Below are 13250 nucleotides of genomic sequence, written 5' to 3' on the forward strand. Positions count from 1 at the left end.
CAAAGGCTTTTTCAGCCTCTAGTGAGATGATCATGTGGTTTTTCTTTTGTAGTTTGTTTATATGGTGGATTACATTGATAGATTTTCTAATGTTGAACCATTCCTACATTCCTGTGATGAAGCCTACTTGATTATGGTGGATGACTTTTCTGCTGTGTTCTTGAATCCGATTTGCTAGTATTTTATTGAGTATTTTTGCATCGATGTTCATGAGGAAAATTGTTCTCTTTCTTAGTTGTGTCTTTGTGTGGCTTGGGTACCAAGGTATTTGTAGCTTCATAAAAAGAGTTTGGCAGTGAGCCTCCAGCTACTATTGTGTGGAACACTTGAGGAGTATTGGAATTAGCTCTTCTTTGAATTTCTGGTAGAATTCTGCACTGAAGCCATTGGGCCTGCACTTTTTTTGGTTGGGAGACTTTTGATGACTGCTTCATCATCAGAGAGGGTGATGGTGGCTACAGTCCATGCATACGGTCTTGACCCACTCAGTCCTCTCTCGTTAAATACCTTTGAGCTAGCACCAGTAACTGGGACCTACTTACACTTTCAATTTTATTGTAACTTTTATAATTGCTTTCTAATATCTGGTGCCTACTGGGTGACAAAAAATAATTTTAGCTGTTGTCTTTAATCTTTCAAAAATTATGTATTGAGTATAGTTTAAAGTCTCCTTGGTCAGTGTTGGACAGGAGGGAAAATCCATTTTGTCCAGGCTGAAGTGTCTGACAGGGATCCCCGTGTCACACCCTGGGGTTGTTTTCTTTCTTTCTTTCTTTTTTTCCTCTTTTTCAGAAAATGGCAGGTTTTGAGTTTTTCAATTTATGTGGACCATTAATTGAGAAGAAGACATGAATCTTGAAGAGAAAGGAGTGGAACTTTCTCTTTTCCCTTGGGTTCAGTCAGGGGAACTTTTCTTCTTCCCGGGGCTGCTTAGAACAGACATGGAGAGCAGGGAGAGCTCACCTGAGGAATTATTTCCTCCTCTCTGTGTGCATTGGACTTTCACTGCAGAGGGGTCTGGATGAGAACCCTGGACCTTGCTCACCTCCACAGAGATCAACCCTGACCATGAGCAGGAGTCAAGCAGTCAATCAAGCATGTGCTCCACTCAGGGAGTCAGACAGGTGGAGGGTTCTTGTTTCTGTTGTTATATTTGTTTGTTTGTTTCTCTGTGGGTGATTTGGCAGGACCAAAAAATATTTGTGTCCCCTACAGAGGAGTACAACTCTTAAGCTAGGGTGTTCTCATACCAGAGAAAATCTCTGTAATCGAACTGACAGAAACACACACACACACACACACACAGACAGAGAAGAGAGAGAAGAGAGAGACAGACAAGGCAGAGAGAGAGAGAGAGAGAGAGAGAGAGAGAGAGAGAAAGAGAGAGAGAGAGAGAGAAAGAGAGAGAGAGAGAGAGAGAGAGAGAGAACCTGAAGACAACCATGGGTGACCACCACACATTCATGCACACGAACAGATGTGGAATCCAGTCATATCTCACAAGGTTCCTGACACTGCTCCAGTGGCCTTGTCAGATCTCTCCTGTGTGTCCAAAGAGAGGGCGCCTTAACCACACTGTCCCCCAGACTTGATAGACAAGGCGACTTTCTGATTTGTTTCCTTTTGGGGTGGAGACATCAGACTCCTGTGAAGCACTAGGCAGCAACTGATCAAAGGGAGCCCTGGGGACCTGGAACTCAGGTTGCACACCCCCTAGGACAGTGTTTCTTAACCCTCCTTAATGCTGTGACTCTATAATGTAGTTCCTCATATTGTGTTATTCCCCAACCATAAAATTATTTATGTTACTCCTTCATAACTGTAATTCTGTTCCTGTTATGAGCCGTAATGTAAATATCTGATATGAAGGGCATCTGGTGATTGAGACCCACAGCCCTAGGAGCTCCTTAGCCATCACATTCCTCCCTGCTCCAATGGGGCTCTGAGACATCCGGTGTCTTAAGGAAATGCTCTGGGATCTCCATGGGACTTCCAGCAATGTTGTGGGGTGCTAACCAGAGGAGACAGCTCAGACGTGGATTTAAGTCAATAGAAACTCTTTATTAGTGGTCAGCAACTGCACTGGGGTTTACAATCCCAGTGCAGCACTGAGCCTTGCACAGGCAGAGATTTTAAGCACAAAAACCCATGTTGTTGGGAGACAAACTTTAGTTAACAAGAGCAATTAGCTAGAAGTGGAGGTACAGAAGCTAAAAAGTAGGGTTAGCGCATTCAGAGACTGTCCCTTCACCATGCACTTGGATGGATTAGGCCTTTGCTTTAGTTTTGGCAGGCAGTGCTGTCTGTGTGCTGAGCTTTATAGTCTGAAGGTTGCTTCCATCATGGAGTCAGCTGTGCTAAGGTCTGGGGCTGTGTTCCAGTTGCCAGTGACCTCTACTAAACAACTAGTCCTCTATTCCTGTTTCCTATGCTTAGTTGTTATAAGTTTCCTTTAGTGATACCTGAGATATTTGATTATTGTCAGTATACTTAATGTCACTGTAGTTTACAAATTAATTTGTGCAAAATAGTAAATTTTAAAGTTCTAATACTTTAATAACATACCATTAGAGCTAAAAAACCAAGTATTGTGCAGAGGTGGCGGCACACGCCTGAATCTGGGGAGGTGGAGGTAGGTGCTGTCCAGTATGCATGTGTGCATTGCTGGACTGCCTAGTACATGTCACATTTTATGTGATGAAATATACATTTCTATCATATACACTCATATAAAAACATACATTTATTATTTTGTTCTAGAGAAGGCTGCCTAGTACATGTGTAGTTGTAATAAATATCTATTAAAAAGTAAATATTCTTAACAGAATTTAACTCACAGCCAAATACCATTAGGCATGGTAGGGCCTTACTAATATGTCTCACACTGACCTCTATACTGAGAAGTTATTTACACAAGGGTAATAACTTCATACTCTCACTAAGGAGATCTGTTTATACCATTCCCTATGCTAGGGATGGGTAATAACCACATTCTTCTCCAGATCTCTAGTTCAAGTTGTTCCATGCAGGGCAAACCCACCAGGGAGAACCAAGGAAACAGAACAAGGAGATAAGACAGGGCCCGAGTGACTGGCACAGCATGAAAGAACATGGAATCCGTGTCAGCAGCATCAAGGTTCATCTGGTTGAGGCTGAGGAGAAGGGAGAGGGGCTGCACCAGACGAACTGTCACAGCATTCACTGGAGCTTCTGCACCCTGCAGCAGGGAAACACGTTTTGAAGGGGCTGAGAGAAGCCTGGGTCAGTTCTCTGGGTGCCCTGGCCCTGTCATCACCACCCCATAGCCTCTGTCACTGAGGGCCATTCCATTCCCTCCTCCATCCCCCTGCGCCCTCCCTCCCTGGATCCTGCACTGTCTCCCCCTCCTTTCCCATGTCCCAGAGGCAGCCCAGGCTGTGCTGCAGACCTGGGGTTCAGAATGAAGGGGCAGTGACCAGCTCTGCTTCCTGATGCAGGGCCTGATGGGAGGGGCTGCAGGAGCAGGAGGACCTCTATCCAGAAAGGGTTCTGAGACCTGGTTGTCCAGTCCTCGAGTGGGGATGCAGACATGCTTTCCCTTTCATTCTAAAACTCTCAAAGATGAGAGTGGTGTCACAACTGTGTGACTGTCCCTGCTCCACCTTGTCCACCTGGGCAGTCCAGATGGGATCAGTAGACCCCAGCCCCAGCTCAGTCCCTCCAGCCTCAAGTGCGGACACTGCTCCAGGGGTCTGGAAGCTGCTGCTGCTGAATTCATTTCTGTCTTATGTGTATGAGTGTGAGCCTGCACGTCTGTAATTGCACCGTGTGAAAGTCTGGGGTCTGTGCAGAAGAAGGGGGGATCCCCTGGAGATGGGGCTGAATGGTTGTGAGCTGCCAAGTGGGTGATGGAAATGGAACCCTGTGTCGATACATGAGCAGCATGTGGTTTCGACACTCGGCCATCTGTGCATTTATATCTTCTTTATCTGTGACTGTGGGTTGGAATCCTCTTCCATCTACACATTGGGGTTAACTACCATTTTTAAAAAATTCCTGCGCTCTCCCCGTCTGTATCATGGGACCCTCCTGATCAGGAGCCTGCTGTGTCCAGGTACATGTTGTATTCCCTCTCATTTCCCGCTTCTCTGTGTCATGATTCCTGATTAGTCAAGGCTGAGCATGCACAAGCTATTGCTAGCAGGTGACATGGACTCCAGATCTCCTGCTTCCTTTCTCAGTAAGATGCTATAGATGACGGACAAGGTTAGGACTCCAGGAATTCACTGCTTCCTCACTCTTCAGCTTCTGTCCCTCTCCCCACTCCCAACACTGTCCTCAGTACCTTCATTGCCAACGATTCTCCTCAGGTAAGAAGCAGGAGGGAGCAGGTGAGGATTATCAGTAGGACAGAGATGCTGGGCTTGATGGCCAGTGACAAAGGCTGCTGGTTCACAACTTTCACACCATTTGGTGAGGCTGAAGTGGAAACACAAGTTGAGTCCTTGACCAACCTCAAGTCTGAGGAAATCTCATCTTAACTTCTGGGTCCTCAGGTGATTCAGCAACACACAGAGTTCCTTCCCTGTTGCTATGCAACAACTGTTTGGGTTGGTCCTGAGTAGGAAGGGAGAGGGGATGTCCCTGACCTTGTTAGGGGAAGCCATGTTAGGGGAAGCAGGGTAATGGTGGACACTCTTATTCCCTCTGGAAGGAGAGGAGGCATGAGGATGACCTGTGAGGATGCTGTCAGGGAAGAAGGAAGATCAGGTGAGATGAAAAGGACAGTGATTCTAGAATGAGGAAAAGGACAGGAAGTAAATGGATTCTTAGACTGTGACAGCCTTCGAGAACCACAGTGAGTAAACAATGTAATGACTGATGGAAAAATGGCCACTAACCCAAGAACTCAAGGTGTTAGATTATTACACACACACACACACACACACACACACACACACACACACACACCATCTGCAGAGAGCTTCCTCCCATTCCTCCAGCTACCTGTAGTCTCCAGGTTTTTTTCCATTTGCAACTTGATCTCCTGAAGCCAGGACTGCAGCTTGATCTCCTGAAGCCAGGCCCTGCAGTCCCCCTGTGAGGTCACTTTTAAGAAGGCTGTCACAGCCCTGTCTTCCTCCCACATCTCTTTCATCCACCTGGATCCAGGACCAACTTCAGTCAGTTTCCCAGTGCTTGAGTCAAAGTGCAGCATTTTGTGTCCATCGAGGTCAATGTCCCAGGATGCTTTGAAAAGTCCATCTCCTTCATGCCAACAACACATCCTGGCATCCAGAGTGAGGGGCTCTGTGCCCATTGGAAAGAGATCAGCCTGTGGCCTTGATGAACCCTGTCTGCCCACCGTCTCCCTTCCCAGCCTCTGGCCTTGCTTTTCCCTCCACATTTTAGCTTTGCTGCTGGACCTCTTAGGTGTGACTACCAGTCATTCATTATTTTTCCTCCATGGAAACAATGAATGTCCTTAACCTGCCGCAGATCCTGTTCTTTCCTGCAGGGGCCATGTAATATGGTCTTTTATTTAGTGTGTAGCAGTGGGGATTGAACCTAGGGCCTTATGCATGCTAGGCAAGCACTCTAACCCTTAGCTACATCCCCAACCCTATGATGGGGACATGTAACGTGTAGTCTTCCCCACCAGCTGCCTGGGCCCTGGCACAGTTGCAGTCCCCAACTAACACACAAGACACTAGATTAACTATGGAGCTGTTGGCCGTTTGCTTGGTTTCTTACTGGCTAGCTCTGACTTAAGTATTTAGCTCATAATTGTTAATCTAAGTATTTCTCTTACCAGAGAAAGGGTCCACACCTCTTACTCCTCTGGCGGCCTACACCGTGTCTATCTGTGCCTCTCTTTCCTAGGCCACCTCTCCCTACTGTTGATATTACAGGATAGTTTACACCTGTTAGTGTTAGTTTTCAATTATTTTAGTGTTGGGATTGGAAGGAGGTGTTCAGAGTTGGGTATTTCTTTCAGATAAGCCTAGGTTTAGATGGGATAGATGTTTATGATATTTTATTCATTGACACAAGTTAGTTTTGTTTTAAGACTGAAAGGGAAATTGTAGGAAGAGACATTAGGACTGCGCTGCTAGCCATGACCATTTTGGACATGGCTAGAGGCGCATATGGATGTGGTAATGAAAGGGCGGTGAACTGTGTCACTAACCACGCCCACTTTGGGTGTGGCTGGAGGCTCATACAGAGGTGGTAATAAAAGGGGATGCAGGAGAGACGCATGGTCTCTTTTTGGCTTCTGTTCCTGCAGCAAAAGCTACTGACTCACCTTGATTGCTCATTTTCTCTTGTATAATAAACAGTTACCTATACCCTCATCAAGTGTGCTGTTTATTGTTACAGGGCCATTTGAAACGTACCTCTGATTTCATTAGTCATACGAGTCATTTCTGCTTTGAACAGGTCAATTCCATCTTTCAGAGTGTCAGCTTGTGGTTTCCAGGTCTTTGTGGCCATCAGTCTGTTCCCCAGAGGGCCAATGGCACGGCAGTTGTAGTTACTGTCACAGTAAATGAAAACCTCCCCATTCAGTTGGCCTTGGACTGTGTGCTGCCATGGTCCAGACCCTGACTTGTCAACAGTGAAGCCATAGCAAAGAGCAGCAGCATCTGTGAAGGAACCATGAAGTGAGGTCAGGGATGCAGAGCAGGGGCTCAGGGACAGTCCCTGCCTGTGGGACAAGTAAGTCCTCTGGAAGGGTGTATCTAAAAAAAGAAAGGAAGGAAGAAAGAATGAAAATAAAGACTTGAACATCTTTGCTGGTTAGCTCCAATAGCTTGAAACATCGTCGAGTCACTTAAGAAGTGAGTGTCTATTGAGGGATTGTTTTGACTGTTAATGATATAGGAATTTCTAGTCACTGTGGGTATCACCATTCAATGGAAAGTTGATCTCTGACTGGATAAGAAATCTAAGCCCTAAACCCAGGACCTCCTCCTGCTGTTTCTAGCTGACCCAGAAGTCACAGGCAGCACAGAACCCAATGCTGGCTGGGAAACCTGCATCTTTGTCATTGCATTTGAAGACATTCTGGAGGATGGGGACCAACACTTGCGCATGGGATACACCCTAATCTGGGTCAGAAGAATGATGGAGGGCAAATCTGCTGTCCCCTTCCTCAGCTTGTAGCTTCTGAGTCTGTCACACTTAATGCAGAATTGAGTATTGATGCAGGATAGATAAAGTGAGCCTGGCCAGGTGGAAGATATTTAGCACCGACCTTTTCATAAAAAAGATAGAAGACAATGCCCTCCTGCCTAAATCAACACTTTTGTCAGATGCTCCTCAGGCATCTTGCCCTTCTGATTGGTCCCAGTTGGTGACTTTCTTGCTCCTCCCCTAGGCTTCGTAGGGGCAGAACTGGGACTGTGTGCTGAACGGCTTTTCAGATGGTCTGGGAGCTTCTCGGAGGATGGCTACCCAGAGATTCCACAGTGCTGTTCCCTCCACACCCCCACTTCCTGCACCCCTCCAGTTAGACCATGACAACTCACCCGAGGTCCGAGTGCACCACGGAGAGATCAGTAGAAGAGAAAAGCACAGAGCCTTGGTGGAAAGAGAGTGCTTGGATGCTCCATTGTTTGCCATGCCCTGAGCAACAGGTTTAGTGACCTGGGCCTTGGAGAGAAGTCCTGCCTAGAAGGACTGGAGAGAGTTCTATAAACACTCAGTGATGACCTGCCTACAGAATCAGCTTGGTTTCTGGCTGGGCACTTCACTTTTTAGACATTTGCTGAGGCTAAGTGGTACGGGCTGCTGTCATCCAATCCACAAGTTCAACTAGTTCTATAAACAGTGCTGATCTGCCTGCAGAATCATCTGTAGGCGTGGTTCCTGGCTGGCCACTTTTTAAACATTTGCTGAGGCTAAGTGGTGCGGGCTGCAGTCATCCAATCCACAAGTTCCTAAACTTCCTGGCTCCTCCCGGGCACCAACAGGCTCTGTGCTCTTTTTCTCAAGCCAGGCTCAAAGGTCAAGGTGTTTCCTTTTGGCCTGAGGCTATAAAGGGACATGAGTGTACACTCAGACTAGTCAAGTGAGGAGTTTCTCTCCGGGGTCTTTGAGGGACACCTCTTTTAGCTTCAGACACACCACTCTTCTCACTGCCCTCTTTCTGGTCCCCTCCCCCCACAGTCTCCAGCTGGCCCTTCTCCACTTCCCACCACCTCTCCTCTTCTTCCATCTCAATCCCAGACTCAGTTTCTCCACCAGGTGCCTTCCCCTCAACCCTGTCCTCCCTCCTCACTTTAACCGTTGTCCTTATTCTTGTCCCCATGTCACATCACTCCCCATCCACTTACAGCTCTCTTCAGTCTCCCCTCCCCCCACTCCATCTCCTTCCTTTACCCCCACCCCACACAGACAACAATCACTGTCCTGTCAGCAAGGCTGTGCCTTTCTCCTTAACCCTGTGACACTGCACCCCAAGACCTTTAGGAAAGTTCAGGTCCTGGGGCCTGTAGAGAAGGCTCAGAGGTGAGGAGCACTGACTGCTCCTCCAGAGGATCCATGTTGGGATTCCATGCCCTCTTCTGCATCGTTCCCTGACCCTTAGGTCTGGGAGAGTTTTGAAGGTGTGTCCCTTGGGACCGGGCGGCACAACTCTGCATATTGACGGGTTGTGGTTTTCTCTAGGGGTCTCCAACCTTTGCAAAGAGAAGTTTCCTTGATGGGGGTGAAGAGTACATTTACCCCCGTGTTTAAGGACAAATGTTCATAGATTGTTGTTAGAGAATATGCTGGTTTAGTAAATTAGTGTTTGTAGATTCTCCTCCAATAACCACGACTTCAGCACTAATTAGTTAACAAGGTTTCCAGTACCAAGCATGCTATCCCTCTTGCTGAGCAGGTCTTAATTTCAATGAGAGAGCTGCTGGTTACCACCACTAGTGAACCTATAGGGTTTCTGTGACTTGCTGCCCATTGATGTGTCATAGGCATCATACCTGTGTGGGACTGTTGACTGCCTCCCTCCTTTGGAAGCTTGCATGACACTTTTTTTATTTAAATGTCCTTTCTCTGCTTTGTTTATTTAAATTAAAAACAATATTATTTTACATACTGTAACATATAATCTTCCCGCCAGCTGCCTGAGCCATGCCAAGCTGTCTGAACCCCAAATAACACACAGGACATTATATTAGTTATGAAGCTGTGGGCCACTTGCTATGATTTCTTATTGGCTAGCTCTGACTTAAGTATTTAACCCATAATTGTTAATCTAAGTATTTCTCTTACCAGAGAAAAGGGTCCAGACCTCTTAAACCTCTGGCGGCCTACATCGTGTCTACCCGTCTCTCTCTTTCCCAGAATTCTTCTCAACTCCTAGTCCCACCTATCTTACTTCCCTATTGGCCAACAGTGCTTTGTTCAACAACCAATAAGATAAGCACATACACAGGACTTCCCCCATCAACATACCAATCCCAGTTCCCTCTCTCACCCATCCTCCCAAGCCACCCACCAACCCTCCATCTCACCCCATATCCACTTCCCAGGGAAGGAGAGGCCCCCCATGGGGAAATCATCAAAGTCTGTCAAGTCATTTGGGGCATGATCTAGGCCCTGCCCCTTGTATCTAGGCTGAGGGAGTATCCCTCCATAGGTAATGGGCTCCCAAAGTCCATGTACTAGGAATAAATACTGGTTCCACTGACAGAGGTCCCATAGACTTCCTAGGCCTTCTAACTGACACCCACATTCAGGGTGCCTGGTTTGGTCCTATGCTGGTTTCCCAGGTGTCATTCTGGGGTCCATGAGCTCCCACTTGCTCAGGTCAGTTGTTTCTGTGGGTTTCACCAGCATGGTTTTGACCCTTTTGCTCATCCCTCCTCCCTCTCTACAATTGGATTCCAGGAGTTTGGCTCAGTGTTTAGCTGTGGATCTCAGCTTCTGCTTCCTTCAGCTACTGGGTGAAGGCTTTAGGATGGCATTGAAGGTAATCATCAGTCTCATTATAGAGGAAGGACATGTAAGGTAGCCTCTCCGCCATTGCTTAGATTCTTAGTTGGGGTCATCCTTGTGGATCCCTGGACATTTCCCTAGTGCCAAATTTCTCTTTAAACCTATAATGGCTCCCTCTATTCAGGTATCTCTTTTCTTGATCTCTTACTCTATTCTTCCCTTGCCTCCATCTTCCTGATCCCTCAAGTTCTCCTCCAACTACTCCCTCTCCTGGGTTAGAACTGCTGTAATCAGGGAGGCTCCAGCAAACAGCCAGAGGGACAAGGGCCTAGTCACCATATACCTCCTGTGGCCTTCTGAAAGACAAGGAGCATCTTGCGGTGCTCCTTTGTCATGGTTATATTATCATGAGGTGCCTTGTCCTTTAACAGGGAGTACAGAGGTACCAGGTCTTCTGTGGGATTGACACCCAGGGTCTCAGTCAATTAATCTCCCCCATTAAGCGCTGGAGCTGGGTCAGGGTCATAGATTCAGGCACCACCAGAACAGGCTTAAGTGGGCTAGCCTGTGTCACCATGAGGTGTGACCAAATACTTTGAAGGGAGGCACCTTTTGAACCTTTTCTGGGGCCACAGTAAACCCCCCTCTTTAAGCAATTGGAGCACCTGGGTCACAAAGCCCTCCAGATATGCTGGATCCCGATGACCCAAAGTTAAATCACCCATATAAGCATATATTATTGAATCCTTTGACTTTAGCATAGGCCTTAAGAGAGTAGGAAGACACTGTTGACAGAAGGTCGGGCTGTTAGCCATCCCCTGTGGCAGCACTACCCATTCAAAACGTTGATCAGGTTTGGAATAATTAAGTGAAGGAACAGAGATGGAGAATTTATCACATTCCTCTGGATGTTGCGGTATAGAAAAGAAGCAATCCTAATATCAATGACCATAAATGCATTTTCTGTGGGGATAGCAGGAGTCCAGGGCATGCCCCTTAAGGGGGTGCCCACCAGTTCCATCCTCTCATTTATCTTGTGCAAATCTTGGAGCATGTGCCAAGCCCCAGACGCCTTTTGAATTACAAACACCGGGGTGTTCCATGGGCTCATAAGGGGGCAGATATGTCCGAACCTTGACTGTTTGTCCACTAGCTGGTTGAGTGCTAGTAACTTAGGTTTAGTCAACAGTCATTGTTCTACCCATACGGGTCTTTTCCAGTGCCCATCTGATAGGTGGCACTTGGGGGGCAGTGGCCTTTATGATTGGGAGTACGCTGGGATAGACTCTGTAGTTGTGGAGGCTTAAAAAAATCCTTCTCTGTGACCTCCTTTAGGTAATTTCCAACCCTTTGTGCCTCTTCCTTTTCCTTATAAAAAGCCTGATGATCTGTGGTCACAGCAGCGTCCATTTGGCCCAGCGTGTCCTGTCCCAGCAAATTGTCAGTAAGGCCTTTGACCACTAAGGGGAGTATCTTTCTAGGCTGGCTCAGCACATTAAGGTCACTGTTTCTCTGGATTGGGAGTTAACCCCCACCCAGAAAAACCGAGGGCCCAGTTGCAAGCTCCCAGTTGGCAGATACTTCCTCCTTGGGAGTACTGTCCTGTCTGTCCCTGTGTCTATCAAGCACTGAAACTTCTTTCTGCCTATAGAAATGGTAATTTTTGGGCAAAGTCCTTCAATCAAGGGGACAGTCCAGTGAGCTTGTGTTGTTGGGGTATGACACCTTCCAATCCTACCTTTAGAGAGGCTTCCTCCCTTTTGTAATGGGGCTAGAGGCTACCCCTCCTCTAGTTTAAAGGCTTCCCCTCCAAGTCAAATTTTGATCTATAGTCCTTCTCCCAATGGTGTCCCCTCCTGCACTGAAGACATGGGGTGGAGGGGGCTTAGCCCCTCCTGGTCTGCTAGCGGGGATGTGGGTGTTGAGAACACTCTCTTTTAAAATGTCCCTCCATCCACGTCTAAAGCATGTCCCTTTTCCCAGTGGCTTCAAGGACCCTTGACCCTGGGTTGCCAGGGCCTGGGTGATGGCCTCTGTCATGGCAATCATCTGTGCCTGTAAGGCTAGGACCAGAGACTGGGATTGGTGTTGCTGGGTACCTACCTATTGGGATGGTACCACCCATCTGTTCAGGGAACTGTTTTTTAATCCCGTGCAGGCCATTTTAAGGTCCCCATTCATCCCTTCCCATACCAGCAGTTGGATAAATTGTTCTCTGCGGTCCTCGGGTGGCAGCTTGCGCTGAACGCTCTTTTGGACCCAGTCTATAAACTCTGCTGAGGGCTCACTGGGCTTCTGCTTCACCTCAGCTATGGGGGCATCAGTAAGCTCATCATCCAGCTTAGCCCAGGTGTTCAACCCAGCATTTAGCTGATCCTGAGCCAGCTTTTCTAAGGCCTCTAGCTTCTCAGGGGCCATAGGCCATTGCCCCACCCAGACAGGTTCATTTGTTTTCCATTTCAAGGGTAGTGCTTCTGGTTCCTCTGTAAATCTGGTAGTTGTATTCTGTTTATATAAAGCCTGTATGGTTGGTGTCTGCTTTCTGTAGTGCCTTGCAATATAGCCATGAGCTTGTTTATGGTTCATATCTGATAGTGGAGGAATGTTAATCTGGGTAGTCCATTGCTGTAATAGATCATGGCGTCAGAGATTAGTCACTATATCTACCACATATGATCTCAGTCTTCCTTTTTGTCCTTCTGGTCCTATACACTCAACCCATCTCGTGCTCTGTTTTACCTGAGATACGGTTCCAATCCCTAAGAATTGAACATTTACCTCCTACAGAGGCCATCTTGAAGGCCAAGATTTTTGGGTTATAATGGTAACATCAGTATTCTAAGTATTTAATACTCTCATCTTTAGAGGTTATCTGAATGGCATGTGACCTGCCTTCCAGTAACAATGTTCTATCTGCTAGCTTGTCATTATCCTCAGACATGGAACAAATTCTTTCTGTTAGTTTTCCAATCTGATGTTCCTGTCTTTGTATTTTACTAGTCAAGTCATCAGACATGGAGCGAATTGTTTCTGAAAGTGTGGTGATGTTACCTTGCATTGTTCCTGTTTTGGTCATTAAAGCAGTGGGCATGGAACAAATTCTGTCTCCTAGGCCTAGGCAATCTATGGGGCCTTGAGTAGCAGATCAGTATTTATTCCTGGCATAAAAACAGACTTTGGGTGCCCATCCCACAATAATGGATGTTTTCTCAGCTTGGACTCTTGGGGGGGAGGGCCTAGGCCCTGCCCTGAATGAAATGACAGACTATGGACAACCCCTTGAGGGCCTCATCTCCCTGGGAATGGAGTGGGGATTGGGTGGGGGGCTG

General features: G+C 47.1%; 1 protein-coding gene and 1 long non-coding RNA gene across 2 annotated transcripts in view; one reads left to right on the plus strand and one right to left on the minus strand.

Moving 5' to 3' along the window:
* LOC121144489 overlaps positions 1-13250 on the plus strand; it is a 47665-nt gene that overhangs the window by 9331 nt on the left and 25084 nt on the right. The window lies entirely within an intron of this gene.
* On the minus strand, positions 2041-7762 carry LOC121144486 (UL16-binding protein 1-like). Its single transcript, XM_040758284.1, has 5 exons — positions 7512-7762; positions 6378-6722; positions 4987-5289; positions 4325-4458; positions 2041-3217 (listed from the first exon to the last, which is right to left on the minus strand). The coding sequence occupies exons 1-4, from the start codon at positions 7603-7605 to the stop codon at positions 4346-4348; spliced, it is 855 nt and encodes a 284-aa protein (XP_040614218.1). The 5' UTR covers positions 7606-7762; the 3' UTR covers positions 2041-3217; positions 4325-4345.

The sequence above is a fragment of the Mesocricetus auratus genome, unplaced genomic scaffold (assembly GCF_017639785.1).
Source record: "Mesocricetus auratus isolate SY011 unplaced genomic scaffold, BCM_Maur_2.0 Super-Scaffold_100018, whole genome shotgun sequence".
In the NCBI taxonomy this organism is placed as follows: Eukaryota; Metazoa; Chordata; class Mammalia; order Rodentia; family Cricetidae; genus Mesocricetus; species Mesocricetus auratus.